This window comes from Manis javanica, chromosome 5 (genome assembly GCF_040802235.1).
Source record: "Manis javanica isolate MJ-LG chromosome 5, MJ_LKY, whole genome shotgun sequence".
Taxonomy (NCBI): Eukaryota; Metazoa; Chordata; class Mammalia; order Pholidota; family Manidae; genus Manis; species Manis javanica.
Window position 1 is genome coordinate 21,044,034 of NC_133160.1, and position 15,752 is coordinate 21,059,785.

Consider the following 15,752-nt stretch of genomic DNA (forward strand, 5'->3'; position numbering starts at 1 on the left):
GAGCAGAGATGTGACATCCATCATTCCCTATCCTTGTCTTATTACTCTGAGCCTGGGTCCAGGTGGAAGGGATGAGACAAGAGGAGCTGCAGGATTTGGAGCTTCTAGGAGAGGCTTCGGAGAACACAACTTTCCCAGGGGAAAACACAAATACACAATGACCAGTGCTAACAGCTGGTTACAACTCCCTATTCTGCCCTGCATCTTACGGGGGTACCTACAAAAAAGAACTTGGTCAGAGACCAAATGGGAGTATGGGGGATCAAGAAGGAGATGATATAGGCTGTGTGGTCAGGGAAGCTGAAGCTGGAAGGACCAGAGAGTTTAGCCCAATGCCTTTGTTTTTACAGATAGGGAAACTGAGGCCCAGGGAGGGGAAAGGGTCTACCCAAGGCCAAGAGTAAGTCTGTGGCTGTGCCAAGATTCAAATGCATGTCATCTGACTCTTATGTTAGCTTTCCTGGACCTAGAAGAATGAAAGGCCCAGATGCTTCCTGGGCTAAATGAGCAAGTGAATGAACAAGGGGACCTCTAGAGCTGAGGGGGTGGAGTACAGAAACCTACACCGTGCTTCCATGGGGACCCCTGCCTCACTCTAGTCTCTCAACCCATGGAAGATGTAGGCAGGAGGGAGGCCCTTCCATTCACCAAAGCTCAAGCTTCCAGGAGCCAATCATGGCCCTCGAAGGAGGCAGAAACTTTGGTTCCCCTGGCAACGCAGACAAAGGCCTCTGCTCAGCACAGCAATCAGCTGGAGCAGGGATGTAGACTGTATTCCACCCCAACCAGACAGGGCTCTCCTTCCTCTTCTCATAAGGAAGGAACCAACCAAATCCTGGTTTTAGCCAGCCATGCCTCTCAGCCTTTCTCAGCTCAGGATGGGTATGGATGGGCTTCTGCACTGAGGGCTGAAGACAAAAGTTGAGTCTTGCCCTGTCTGTGGAGGTCTCCTGTCACCAGGTGTGTGCCTCTGAGTTGGGATGGGGGCCTGTGTGGGTGTCTGTCAGTTCGTCACCCCCAATCTCCTCAAAGAGGCAGTGCCCGCCGCAGAACCACAGGATCCTGGAGCTGGGAGGAGGGCACCTGGCCCAGGCCTGGTCCTGACACTGATTCACAGCCGGACCTGTACAGGCCTTACCTGCTTCCACTTGGGCTTTGTTTTCCCCATTTATAAGGTGTAAGACCTGGGTGGTCTGGAATAACAGCTCCCAGTCCACACTCACCAAAAAGACCATGGGGAAAGGGGAGAAGCAAGAGCTCACCTTACACCACCTTTGAAAGTTTGCCTAGCTCTGGTCCAGAGACTTGGAATATACAACACATTCCAGTGACTGGAACTGCCTCTTTCCTCACACTTTGAGAAGGAAGAAAATTAAAAGAAAACTGATGGACTCTGAAAAAATTCCAAATAAAATCTCCAGCTTGGGCCACCTACAGGCCAAGCCACCGCTCCCTCCACCACTCAGTCCCTAGCCTGGCAGCAAGGAGGCACAGCATTCCCATGGCAGGCTCTCTTGTCACTAGCGGAGGAGTCAGTCACTCAAGAGATTTCACAAAGATTTTCCACACAGAGTCTGAACAAAAAGAGAGCTTTCTCAGGAAGCTACTCAATTCTCAGAAAAGTCGAACTATTAACATCAAAACTCACATGCATCCACCAGCTTTCAGCTCTAGAATCCCCAGCCACATTCTTGAGGAGCTCAGCAGCCCTCAAGGATGCAGATGCGTTCCCTTCCCACCCCAAAACCCCAGCAGGCCCCTCACTCTGTCTACTCTCTGATCTGTTCCCTTTTCCCCACTGCCATGTGCCTATGTTTAGGCCCATCACTTCTCCCTGGGGCTCCAGCCTCAGGAATCAGATCACATCATCCCCACCCTAACACCCCACAGTGCCATCATTGCCCCCCATCCCATAAAGTTCCAGCTCCTGGCCCGATATACGTGCTGCAAGATCTGGGCCTCCTGCTCCACTTTTCTTGTCATGCCCAACACACAAGCAAACTCCTGCCACTCCAAGCACCCTCCTTTTTCACGCCTCTGCACTTTTCTCTTTGCACTTGAGGTTCCTCTGCCTGGTATGCCCTTTCTGAACCCCCACTGTTGAATGACGGTAACAGTTCATCTTTTCTGAGTGCTCAGTATGTGCCAGGCTCTCTGCTAAGACTTCGACGTGTACTACTTCATGTGTCTTTACCAAAACCTCATGAGGTACATACTAAACACGGCCTGTTTACAGATGGAGAAACCAAATCAGAGATGTGAATGAACCTGGCAGAAGTCACATGGTTGATAAGGGAGGAGCCAGTATAGAAATCCAAGCATCTGACAGATAGGGGGCCCCAACTGTCCATCCTCCAGGAACAGTGCAGTGGTGATGTGAAATCAGAAATCACAACATGTTCCCAACAGCACCCCTTCCTCCTGGGCCTTCAGGAATAGCCTGCCTCAGAGAATGTCTCTAGAGAGGGCACACCCTGGTCCTCTCTGAGTCTTCCCCTGACCCTGCACACCCCAAACCACACAGCATGACCTGTCCAAGTAGACGGTGTCTGAGCCCACACCTCAGAAATACAGCTGTACAGTTACAATGAATGGCTGAGTAATGACACCCAGCAATGTCTTTCAGGAAGGCTAAACTCTTGGTCTAGCATCAGGGACCACCAAGATCTGGTACCAGCTCATCTTTTTAACCTTATTTTCCTACTGCATCCCCTACTCCCATGCATGCATGTTGTAGCCACAATAAATCCATGGGTATTTACCACCCATGTGGGTTCTCACTAAAAGCTATTTACTGAGCACCTACTAAGAGCCATGCCCTAAATGAGGCCCCCCACTAGCACCCTCGTTTCCCCACAGCTCATTCATCCAACAAATACTTATTGAATACCTAAACTATGTGCCATGCAGGAGTCAAGAGTGAACATGACATTAAAAATAAAAGACAAATGGTTACAAATTGTGATAAGCATTATGAGGAATCAAGAGGCAAAGGTAGAAAGCAGAGCAGTGGCACAGGGAAGGAGGCATCTAATTAAGCTGAGCTAAGGGATGAGGACCCAAGGCGGCAAAGAGACAGGGAAAGAGAATTCTAAGCAGAGGGAACAGCACATGTAAAGGTCCTGAGGTGAGGAAGAATTTGTTAAATAAACAGAAGACTTTAGTAGCTGAAATAAATGATCAATGGGGAGATACATAATTGGAAATGGGGAGGCAGCTCATTCAGGGCCCTGCAGGCCATGGTAAGGTTTAGAATTTATTCTAAGAGCAGAGGAAAGACACTGAGTGACACAGTCTGATTTGTGCTTTACAAATATTACTCTGGCTGCCACCTGGAAAGGAGATTTGAGAATATAGATAATGTATTTAATGTACATAATGTAACTGGCATAGCACTCGTTTGACAGATGTTAATTTCCTTTTCTTACCCTCTCTATCCCCATCCCAGGCTGGAAATGTCCTCTTTAACTCCTATTCCTTCTTCTGATCCATCTATTATCAGAAATTTGAACTTTCTGAGGACATATAATCTGTATACTCTACTGTCAGATGTGGTCCAGCAAGAGGATGCATTTGTTCCACCAAGGCAGTGGTGGAATTTTTCTGTCTTCTCTCCTTCCTCTGAACTGGATTCTGGGTTGACCTGAAAGTTAGGAGGAAAGGGGAGCAACAAGTGCTGAGGCCTTCCCAGTGGGTTCTCATTCTCCCCGCACCCCTCGCCCCTTTCATGGAGAAGCTCAGAAAGCCTGGTTCTCAGGCAATTACAGGCTCAGGATGGGGGGGGGGGGGTACCTAGAGTAAGCCCCACCTCTAGGGATATGTCTTCTCCTGCTTGAGTCAGATAAGAGCAGGCCAGACTATAAAAAGAAAGCTCTTCTAATGGGACTGGATACTTGCTAGGATGTTAGCTGATGCTACCACCATCCTCAGGAAGCAAACAAAGGTCAAGGCCCTCATTTTACCCACTCGGAACCCGAGGCACTTGGCATGCTATGACTTGTCCGCAGATGGAGAGCAAATGGTAGAGCTCTGACTAGAATCATAGTACATGGCTGTTTGAGGATTACTGAGCCTAATGCCCCACTGTACAGATAAAGACACTGAGGCCAAAGGGAAAGTGGCTCGTTCATGGTCACTTGCCAAGTAGGCAGCCGAGCCAGGAGAAGGAGTGGCTTCTGCTTTCCAGCTCCCCACATAACTTCCCTTGAGAAAGGTGTGAGTGCAGGTAGAGGTGAGGCTGGGACGGGGAGGGGGGAGGTGGGGATGGGAAGACAGGGTAGCTCTGCCTCCTCAGGCCTGCCCCGCCCCAGCTCCCAGCCTTCCCACTGCTCATGGGTGTGACAAAACCTGCCAAACCAGTTCCTGTGCCAGGACCAAGCGGCAGAGCCCAGAGCTGCAGACACTACGAGCTGGGGGCAGGGAGGACACCGAGAGGCTCTGCACCGCCTGCTGCCAGGCCACACAGGCACTGCCCCAGGGCCAGGATGGGTGCTCACAACTGAGCTGCTCCATCACCCAGAATCAGGCACAGCCGGGACTCTCCAGACTCCCGTCCCGACCTGGCACCAAGGCCTGGCCTCTCCCTTCCGCCCCTGGATACTACCGTTCCAGCTGTCAGTACTGCGAGGGCAAGAGACCTAGAACTCACATGGGAAACATGACAGGAGGCAGGAAAATAAGAGAAAAAGGACACACAGACACTTGCCCCCTCTCGCCCAAGCCATGAGGATGAAGCTCTGCCACCCTCTGCCTGGCAGGTACACACACTCTCTACCCACTCTCCTCCCCCCACCTCGGCAGTCAAGGCCCAAGAAATAGCTGAGCACAAGACACGAGTGTGAGGGGAGAAAGTGAAGAAACCTATGTCCCCACATGGCTTTGTGATACTAGACATATATTTGGGAAAACCTGCCCTTCTCGATCTTCAGTTACCACCCTTTGTGTGAAGGGACCAGGTTGGCTCCACAGTTTCAGGAGGCCTTGAAGTTCTGCTCTCACCCCATCTCCACCCCATCTCTCACCACCTGCAGCCCAGAGGAATGCATGAGTGTACCCCCATCTGTGTGCAGGGCCCCTGCTGCACAGGGATGGCTTCTGTGTCGAGGGGCTGCCTTGCCGGGACCTATTCCATCAGCATTAGAACCAACCCAGGAAGCTGGGCCCACAGGCTGGCTGGAGGCTTCTCAGGCTAGACAGTCAGGGATCCAGTGATCCTATCAACTCTTTTCTGGTTCTCAGAGCCCCATTCAGAAACCACTTCTGCAAGACCAGAGGCCAGCTACTTGGTGGAAGAGAGATCCTGGCATCAGCCTGGGCTCCTGTGAGCAGAGGACATGTAGACAAGGCAGGTAGGTGCCAAAAAAACATCAGAGACTATTCTCATAACTCAACCAATCTCCCTCTTTGGTAGATAAGGAGGCAAAGGCCCAGAGAGGGGCAGGGACTGGACTGAGGTCACACAGCAAGGCCATGGCAGGAACTACCACCCAGGCCTGACCCCCTGTCCAGGGCTCCCAGCACATGCTACCTCCCACAGAAGAGGTGTTTTTCCAAATTAAAAATCATGCATCCCACAGAGGAACCAAGAAATCTTCCCTACCCCTCCTTGGGAACTGCCAGAGACTGGTATGAACACAGATCATGTGTTTACCTGTTTACATACGTTCACCTCTGCATACTAGCACGTGGGATAGTGCATGGTGTATGGCAGGAGCTCTGTCAAAATTAGCTGACTATATCGACTCTGGGAAGGAACTAGAGGTGGAATCCACTTGTAGGCCCAAGCACTGGGGCTGGGGGATGGGAGCAGGAAACAGAGCAAAGAAAATACAGATCTGGCTTTCTGTGGCTCCAGATCCAGCCAGGCTGCTCTGAACCAGCAAGGGCACTGTTGGCCCAGAGCTTCAGAAATCCAGGGCCCAAAAATGAGAGACAGGTTGCCCCTAATCACCCTGAATGTACAGACTACAAGGCCTGTGTGTGTGTTGCTATGACTTGGCAAGGCCGTCACACCAGTCACTCTGTCATCTATTCAGTCACTCACTCAATCTCCAAAACTTAAGTAGTTAACAATCAGAGTGAGTAACCGTCACTCCCCACCTCCCTGTCAGTGCTGCCAGACCCGGGGCTGCTCCCATAGCTCCTCTGGCCAGGAGTCGAACCCCCAAAGCTGAAGATGAGCTGAAATTGAGTACAAGCCACTTGGCTTCAAGACCCACGACAGCACTTGTGAAATGGAGGTGACTGCCTTCCCACCTCCCCTAAGGAGTGCTCCGAGGGCCACACACAGTGATGGATGTGAGCACGCTTTAAAACTGTAAAGTACTAGATATGAGATTAGTAGTAACACTGCCAGTCGTAGCTCAGCTGACCCCCACAGAATCCCAGTCTCTAAGTGTCAATCATCATCACTATGGTTATCAACAGCACAGTAACACCAGTTATCAAGCACTCGACTATGTGCCAGGCACAGTACCATGCGTGTTGCCTGCACTCTCTCACTAGGGCTCCATAGCCTCCAAAGTAAGAACTATTACTTCTCCATTTTACAGATGTTAAAACTAAGGCATAGAGAAATGCAGTGTCTCATTCAAATTCACACAGGAGATGGTGGAGCAGAAGTCTACAGCCAAGTCTGTCCGAGTCTAGAGTTCAAGCTCTTTTCAGTTTTTTTCCTGTGCCTGTGAGGGTGACTCCCGTTTGCCAAAGCCTGATGTGGCCCTGAAGTGATGGGTCACTTCACTGACCCCTGTGGTAGCAATCCTTGAGGTGAGTAGGACCAGCTGAGTTTGTTGTCCCTGTTGACAAAAGAGGCAACTGAACTGCCAGCAAAGCTTGGCAACCATACGTCTCAACTCACTGCCCAGAGAATACCAGAAGTACAGGTGACTACAGAGGGTGGATCCAGAGGGGGGAATGAAGGCCCAGAGAGGAAGGGACCTGCTCGGGTCACTCATTCAGATCTTTCCTGAGACCTTCTCAGGAACACATCACTGAAGACAGTGTTTGCTATCTAGTTTTTTAATGCTCTCCCCACTCCACTGTTGGCTTCCCTCTTTGCATCCAGGGCTGGCTACAGTTAACAACTGATGCCAGTTAGTTTCCCCACATACCAAATGAGGAAGCTAACCTTGATCAGCAATAAGTTCCAGAGACCAACTCTGCTTCCACAGTCCCACATAAGGCCCAAGAGACCAGTCTTGGTGCCTTTATTCCCTGCTGCCACCAACTCCAGGGAGGTCTGGAGGTAAAGAACATGCCAACACTATATTCACAGAGTTGTGCAACTATCACCCCCATCTACCTCCAGGATCCCAGTTATTCTTCGCAAGCACTGAGCTACAGCCCCCAATGCTCCTTAGGAGCACAGGGCTCTCCCTGGTTTGGCCTAGACACTGCTTTTCTGGGAAATCCCAGGGTATCCCTAAGAAGAATTTCTCTGGGGCAGAAATGGAGCAATATGTAAACACTCAGTAGACACTGTGATCCACTCAGTGGAATAAAGCTGTGGGTTTTCTGGGAAAGGGCCTACCGTGTCAGGACAACCCAAGCGCAAGCCTGCCAGCCTTGCCTCTCTAGCTACCCTGATTGCAACGACTCTGCAGACCCTGACCTCGGTTTCCTCATCTACCTCCTGGGCAGCAGGCTGAAACACAGGCCTCCAACATCCCACAGAGGGATCCCCAACAAATGGTGAATCTCATCCACCTCACCTTGTTAGAAGAAAAAGGCCAGCCTGTTATGTCAGCCAAGATAGGCAAGAACAGAGGTTGAGGCTGGACTGGGAACCCTTAAATTCATAACTGGTGAGTGAAGCTTTATTCTGCAGACCATAGGAAGCTTAGAAGGTTTGAACTAGGGACATGATTCCCATATACTGGCGGGTCCAAAGAGTGAGCCCCAGAGGCTGTCCTAATGGCCAAGCAGCCCTGAGCAATGGGAAGAAAGTTCAGGATTCCTGGATACTGGCTTCTATCTTCTAGCTCTGCTCTGCCACTTACTAGCTGTGTGACCTTGTAGAAGTCATACCTTCTCTGAGCCTCAGTTAACCACCCATAAAAGGGAGTGATTATACTTTCCTTGCCTTACCTCTCAGGATTATGGGGAAAATCTGATGACATGATGAACAGGAAAGCTCTCTGTAGGAAAAAATATAAGGGACTTGCATTCTAGTCCAAGCATGAGCCAGGTGATATAGGGATGAATAAAACCCCAGTGAATGAATTCCCCCGCCATTCTCTACCTCTTTCCCTTCTACAGAAACACTGGAATCCCTCCAAGAAGGACTGGAGGAATCTAGGGATCCCAGACACAACAGGAGTCACAGAAGGAATGCTGGACATTTTGGCCTTGTCTGGATGATATTTGTGAGGCCTGGGCCCCCCCAGAGAGAGCCCCTCTAGCTTTCAGGCAGGCAGCAAACCAGGGGGAATGATCTCTATCCACACTGGGGAGAGGCTGGGAACAAACAGGGTAGCCACAGCCAGCATCTCAGAGCCCTGCTATAGGGGGAGGGGGAGGGAGCAAGAGCCAGGGATGGGCAGTGGGGGGTTTCTCCTGATCGCATCTCCCACACTTCCACCCCTTCCTGCAAGAGATAATGATGCAGCCACCTTCCATGAGACAATTGTGGTCGTATCATTTTCCTTCTCTGAACCTCAGCTTCATCATCTGTGAAATGGGTGATAATGCCTCTGATACACTGGGTCCAGGTCAATAAAAAGAACTGCCATTCTTCCATCCTTTGAAACCAAGGGGGCTCCTACTGCTACATCACACTCTTCCCTCAAGTTTCCACTGCAGTTGTTTGAAGAAAAATTTGAAAGCACTTTTAGGAATTTGTATTAATATTACTGAAGAGGGGAATTTTGGCCCTTTGCAGGTCTATAAGTTGTTCATTCTCCTAAAATCCAGGACTCCACTAACATTCCAGTGTGCTCTAGGGGCTCTGTCTACCCAGCAGCCTTCCACGGCCCCTTCTTCTGGTGATATCCCTGCTCCTCCATTAGCTACACAAGTAGGCCCAGGACCCAGGCCTGGCCACTCAGAATGTCCCTATCCCCCAGTAACAATGATCGAACCAGAGTCCTTCCCTTGGACTGATACAAAGATCCTAGAAATTCTCTCTTTTGGGTTGCAAAACTGGGGCAGTGGACAGCCTAATGATGGCAGAGTTCCTAATAAAGGCAGAGAGACAAGCAGTGATGGGAGAGAGATGGAGAAGCCACCTGATTCCTCATCTTTTGATTCCAGGAACTGCCCCCAGGATCCATTAAATCCCTTTCTGATTTAAGCCACTTTGGGCTGAGTTTTTGTTACTTGTTTCTGAAAAAGCCACGCCCAATTATATAGGCCCTCAACAAGATAAGGTTTGTGCTGGCCATGGGCAGGGCAGGCAGAAGACAGTACTAAAACTGCTCCTGTGCATTCTGGCACAAGTCCTATCATCTGGGCTGCAAGGGACGGTCTACAAAGCATGTTCTCAAAAGTCATCCTAACCCAGTGTTCTTCAGACACTGCTTCCTGAAACCCTGGGAATGTGCAGAGGCACCTCCAAAAACATCCACAGAACAAAGAGCAGTAAGAAGAGCAGCAAGAGTCTGAATAAACTGCTGTGAATTTGACCACAGTTGTATTACAAATACTTACATATTGGAATTCTGCTGCCCCAAAAGATTTGAAATATCCTATTCTAATTGCTACTCAGAGAGCATTAATAAGTAGCCAAGGCGGAGGTGTCCCCCTGCATTCTACAGAAGAAAAAAGTGAGGGCCAGAAAGGGGAAATGATAAGGCCAAGGCCACAGAGCAATCAGCGTCACAGCAAGGACTAGAATGCAGGGCTTTGTACTTATAGGCAAATGATTTCCACTGCACCAGGCTGCCTGTGAAATCAATCATCTCTCACATTTCCTATCTCCTCCAGTAAACTGATGGTGGTTAATACCTGGGGTCTCATCTTTCTCGGCTCTAATCCCTACAGAGTCACCTGAGCCTGGCTTCTTGGAGGGCTTGCAGAATAACTGTATGAATCAACCTCTGCCTCCCCTCACCACATACCCCCCTCCTCTGGGTACATAAACACTTAGTTCCCCTTCTCCCTACCCATTTGCCCAAATGTCAGGGAAAGATCAGCAAGGCCTCCTCCTGGGAACTCCTAACCCACCCCTCCGTCCTGGCTGTGCTGTGGCTGTGGACAGAGGAGTCCTTGTTTGCAGTGCTTCCTGCCCAGAGATCTTCACGGGGCTCATGCGCTGGCAGGAAAAAGTCAAATCACTCCTTTTAACTGCAGCTAAAGCCACCACCTACTCCTGCCCGCCCCCAGGAGCAACATGCTCCCAGCTCTGTTTGGCTTTTAGTTTACCTGCCCCAGCCTGGCTCAGCCCCACCTCACCCCCCTTTACCCCTGCTCCATAAAACACACACACACACACACACATTTGTACCCCCAGAGGTACAGAGGTGCCTCACACCTAATTAAAAATAAAAACCAGAGGATTTTAGAATGACATCACAGCCCTGGCAGTTATGCATTTCTAAAATAATAATCCCACAATGACATTTGCATATTAGTTCACAATTTCCCAAACAGTTTAAATTCAATGCCTCTGCTCAGCTTCCTGTCTACACCCTCACCCTGCCAGAGTCACAGAACCTCCAAGCTGGAAAGATGCTCCAACACACCTCAGGCCAGTGGTTTGCAAAGTGTCTTACACAGAGCCAAGGAAGGCTTCTGTATCATTATCTAGGAGCTGCTGGGGGCTAAGGAATTAGCCAATTAGAGTCCCCCAGGCCTACCCCAACTAGACCACAGCTGTAAAGCTTTCAGCTGTTTTGGTACATTGGGATTCTTTGGGGTTCACTTGAAAAGGGGATTTCCCTGCTGGAAAGTCTGAAAATAACTCACTGATTCTGACCCCCCCACCCTCTGCCCTGATGATGTATATATGACCCCAGGCCAACAGAAAGGAAGGTAGCTGCCAAGGTCACTTGGCAGGCAATGGCAGAACCAGAATGAAAACACCCGCCCCAGAACCTACAATCTAGGAGTGGCTAAAGCAAAGAAAACAAGAGCTGCAGGGTCAGTGGCTCCGGCTTCCAGGCCCAAGGCCATCCATCACCAGCATGGAGAAACAATATAGGCAAAGGGCCCGTCTAACACAGAGGTACTTGATGACCATGTATTTCAGTTCCTAACTCAAAATGAGCCAAAACCAGAGAAGACCCTCAGCACTGATCACCCTTTTTTAAACCCACCAAAAATCTGTGGCCCAGACAAACCCTCCTGTTTCCCCAGCACTAAAATAAGTCAAACTAGAGGCCTGAGGGCCTGGAAGACCAATTTGTCCAACTTGAGCAAAAGAATTAGGCTGTGCCTTTTTAACACTCACCCTCCTCCTTCCACACCAGCTCCCTGGGGGTAAAGACGTCAATCAGGCACCTAGAAGGAGGAAACAATGTTAGCTCCTCCGAACTGAGTTCACGGACCCAGCATGGAGCTGGAAATTGAGAGGCTGGCATCTGACTCTCTGAGGAACCTTAGGGAAGTTGCTGAACCTGTTAAACAGAGAGGCCGTGTGACTCCACAGAGAGCCAAAGGGAAAGTAACAACTATGAGGCTGAAACGGCCAGCAGGGGCCAGGCCTTGAAGGGCCTTGGAGGCCAAGGTAAAGAGTTCAGCTTTGATTCTAAGAGCAGTGGGAATCATCAATGTGTAGGGAAGAGAATGAAGTGGAGACAGGCAAGAGAAGATCTGGGTCTATGTGGCAGGAGTTCTGGGGCTGCCCAGGGAGCTTGTGACAGTGCCCAGACTGGGATGGTTGCAGAAAAGCTAGAAAGAAATGGATGGATTCAAGAGATCTTTAACAGGCGGTAGAAGACTGGATGGCGGGGCACGAGGGAGAGGAGAGGCCTGCCTACATTCAGGCAGTTCTTTCCAAGTCAGTCCCATGGCCTCCAGGTCCCAGGAAAAAAAAAACATTGTTCTGTCAACTTGGCCTATCCTTGCCTCAGTTTCCCCACCTGTGTAATAAATATGGGTGGACCCAGTGGTCCCATTAATATTCTGTTCTGGTCTAATTAATTCATGAGTACTTAAGTCCCTTTTCAATCATCTTTACACCTCTACTGCAGGCAGGCCAAGTACACAACGGGGCAGGATTGATTGTTAGAGAGAGAAACATCCAGTCCCCTGGACTCACACACTCAGAACAGTAAATCTCCGGGAGGCATGAGGTGTCTCCACTTCATAAAGAACATAGAATCAGGTGAACACGAAGGTCAACTGGGCTGAGGTCAGACCAGCAGAAGCTGTGTGCCCCAGTGCCTTCTCTCTGCCCCAGTTCTGGAGGTTGGCACAGGCCTCAGGACACGACTGCTCCAGCTGCAACATGAGTCACCCAGCAGCATACAACCTGCTTCCCCATCCACTGTCTCGTAGCACCCAGGCTAAGCCTGGGAGACCAGGCAGTGAGCGTGTCTAGGAGGCAATGCAGTACAGTGGTTATAAGTTTGGGCTCTGCAGTCACACATACCTGGTTTGAAAATTGGCTCCACCACTCTCCAGCCATGTGGCCTACAGCAAGTCACTTTGCTTCTCTGAGCCTTGGTTTCCTCATTTGGAAAACAGAAGTTAGCCTGCTTCCAGGGCTAACAGGAGGATTAAATGAGATGGCACATGTGGAGAGCTCAGCACAGTGCCTCAACAAACTTCTTTTGAGCTTATTATTGTCTGGTGCCTGTTATATTCATAGTGATGGTGACAAAGGATCCAGGAGGTAACAGCTCCATTTATAGATGTGTAAACTGAGACCCAGAGAGGTAAAGTAACTCACTGAAGACCATTACAGTGAATCGGTGCAGGGGTGAGACCCAGAGTTCAGATTCTTAGCCATTAGGTTGATGCACACCATTTTGGTTCCTGATTTTCAGATGAGGAAGTTGACACTAAAAAATTACAAGTGACTTGGCCAAGGCCACAGACAGCATTAACGGTAGAAGAGGGATTTGAACCAAGGCCTCCTTGATGCAAAAAGCCCATGGTGTCTCCCATGGAGATCCAGAAGGCAGATGTAGGGAGAAGCTTCAGATTTCAGGGCCCCTTAAGCCTGGAACAGGGACACATGCAAATCTGGGCAGATGTTGGGGAGGGGTGCAAAGTTACCCTGCAAGGAAGCTAAAAGGAGCTAGTAAAAAAAAAAAGCCTTTCTCAGAAGCCCTCACTGCGGACTGGGCAGGAGAAGAAGGGGCTGACAAGCAGGGCCATCTGTCCTGCCAGGGCTGAGCTGGGGGCTGGATCTACACAAACAGAAACAGTTCCAGCTTGGCCACCAACTCTCTCGGTGATCACACACCCTAGGCAGGTCACACACACATACATACTCAGCTCTCTGTTTCTCCAACTCAAGAATGAGATTATTGTACTGAATGGTGCTGAGATCCTTCCAGTTACAAGAGACTTATCATAACCGTTCTTCACATGCTCTGGACTCCTGGTCAGGCCCTCCTCCTACAACCCCAGAAGGTGGCCTCTTAACCCTGGCTCTCCAATATTACCACACTAGGGTTGGGAGGTCCTACATTTGGGTTCTGGCTGTGTAGCCAAGTTTACTTCCCCTCAACAGGCCTCAGCTTCCTCACCTGTAAAATGAGCACATATCTCTGCCTGATCACTTATGAAAGCAGAAGATCAAGGAGCTTCCTCAAGGGTGAGGTATCTCCTGCAGTAATGAACAAAGCACCTCCCTCACCCCCAGCAGAATCCTCGTTCCCAAGTCCACCCTCAAGCTCTCTGAGCTCCTCTTCCTCTCCCTCTGGCTTCTGTCTCCTCAGACACAGGATAGAGAATCCAACCTGACAGACCCACTCTCAACATCCCACAGCAGCCGCCACTACAGCAAATACCTGACCGCTCATACACACCAGGCATTGTGCAAAATGTTGCACTTGGATTATATCTCAGGTAATCCCCTCAATCAATGATTTAATTGATTGAGATTAAATCCCTACACTGATCTGGATTGACAGATGACAGACTAAGCTTTAGGAAAGTGAAGTGACTCGCCCAAGGTCACACACAGAGTAAGTGGCAAAGCCACTCAGACAAAGGACTCTTCATTTGACCTCAGAAGTCCTATTCTTATCCGTGAGGCCATGCGGTTAGCCAGGATAACATCCCACCTCAGGGTGAGGGCCAGATCTAGGGATCAGTGAGTGGGGAGTCTGATCTTTACCCCACAAGCCTCTCTAAATAACTAGTCCTTATAAATCATGTATTATTATTCAAATATGTCCAACTCAACCCTCTGGATTAGAACAGCTCTGTCCAATAGAAATACAATGTAAGCCACATATGCAATTGAAAATTTTTTAGTAGTTGCATTTTTTAAAGTTCAAAGGAATAGGTGAAATTAATTTTAATAATACAGTATATTTATTTAACCCAAGATGTCCATTTTAACATGTAATTGATATAAAAAATATTGAGCTATTCTTTCTTTTCATAATAAATCTTCTAAAGCTGATATATATCTTACATTTAGAGCACATCTCAATTCTCATGTTAAATTTTCTTAGAGTATTTAGATTCCCTTAGCCTTTACAACTGAAAAAGTGTATTCATCAATCTAAGTTCCCAAACATATGCAGAAGTTTTTCGATAAGTGAATGGAGTATTCTTTTTATATGTGAAATTAATTCAAATCAGATTAAATCCCCAGTTCCTCAATGGCAGTAGCCACACTTCAGGTGCTCAGCAGCCATGTGAGGTAGTGGCTATGCCAAGGGGCAGCATAACTCTAAAGAGTAGGGCTGGTGGCCTCCAGGGCCCTGAGCTAGAGCTCAGCTTCCCAAGGTAAAGGTGAATCCGAATGGAATGATCTAGTCCATTCAACTAACTTCTGAGCTTATTATTGTCTGGTGCAGTTACATTCATAGTGATGGTGACAAAGGGCTCAGGGTACCCCTGTTCAGAGAATAACACTGTGTCTCAGACGTGGGCCACCTGCCCAGGGTCATCTGGCTTTGACCCCAGGCCTGTCTTGGAAGCCTGAGCTCTGTCCCTAAAGCTCGACAGAAGCCCAGTCGAGAGGTCAGCTTTCTAAAGGATGAAATAAGCCTTTGCCACTATTCTCAGGAGCCCCTCTTCCCCCAGTCTAGTGGCAGAGAACGACCCAGAATAGGACACCCAGGGAACAGGGTTAAAAAAAAAGGAGAGGAGCAGAAAGGCACGGTTTAACTTGCACCGGGTGGCGGTCCTGTGTACAGAGCTTAGGCCACTGGTGGTGCCATCCCCACCCTCCCCCTACTGGGCAGGAAACACAGCCACCAAGGTCTTCAGGCTGCCTGCTCTCTGGGTGGGCCCCTGGGGCTAGGAGCCCTGACCCCCCACCCATAGCCCCATGCCTGTCCCGAGAGCACTCACCCCTAGGCCCCTGGACCAGCGCAAGAGCCAGCACTCACCTCCCAGGGCCACCTCAGGAGGAACCAGGGAAAAGGACCCAAGAGACAGCCTGCCCCCTAGAAGGCGGGGAGGAACAGGCCCTGGAGGCAGATTCCAGAGTAGGGAAAAGGTGGCTGGTACAGGCCAGAAAAGCCTGGTGGCTCCACCCCTCTCCTAGGGAGCGCTCAGCCCCCTCCCACTAGCCCAGCAGGGTGAAACTCTTACCAGCTATTAGGTTTAACAATTAACTCTGATGGGTTTCCATTTCTGCAGGAGGCAGTTGCAGCAAAAAGTCCCACAGAGGAGTAGGGGAC

General features: G+C 49.7%; 1 protein-coding gene across 19 annotated transcripts in view; it reads right to left on the bottom strand.

Moving 5' to 3' along the window:
• The window catches only part of EPB41L1 (erythrocyte membrane protein band 4.1 like 1), a 156,007-nt gene that overhangs the window by 99,135 nt on the left and 41,120 nt on the right, over positions 1-15,752 (bottom strand). For 15 of the 19 annotated variants that reach the window (XM_017663557.3, XM_037012730.2, XM_037012729.2 and 12 more), the window contains exon 2: positions 11,390-11,439. The exons of 1 other annotated variant lie outside the window; for it this stretch is intronic. Coding sequence is in view for 5 of the 18 variants with exons in the window: in XM_037012730.2 (XP_036868625.2) it covers positions 11,390-11,439 (50 nt within the window). In the remaining 13 variants the exon portion in view is untranslated. Of the gene's footprint in view, positions 1-10,103; positions 10,253-11,389; positions 11,440-15,458; positions 15,541-15,752 lie in introns of those variants that run through there. 3 more of the 19 variants (XM_073236661.1, XM_017663553.3, XM_017663556.3) reach the window with 2 other exon arrangements.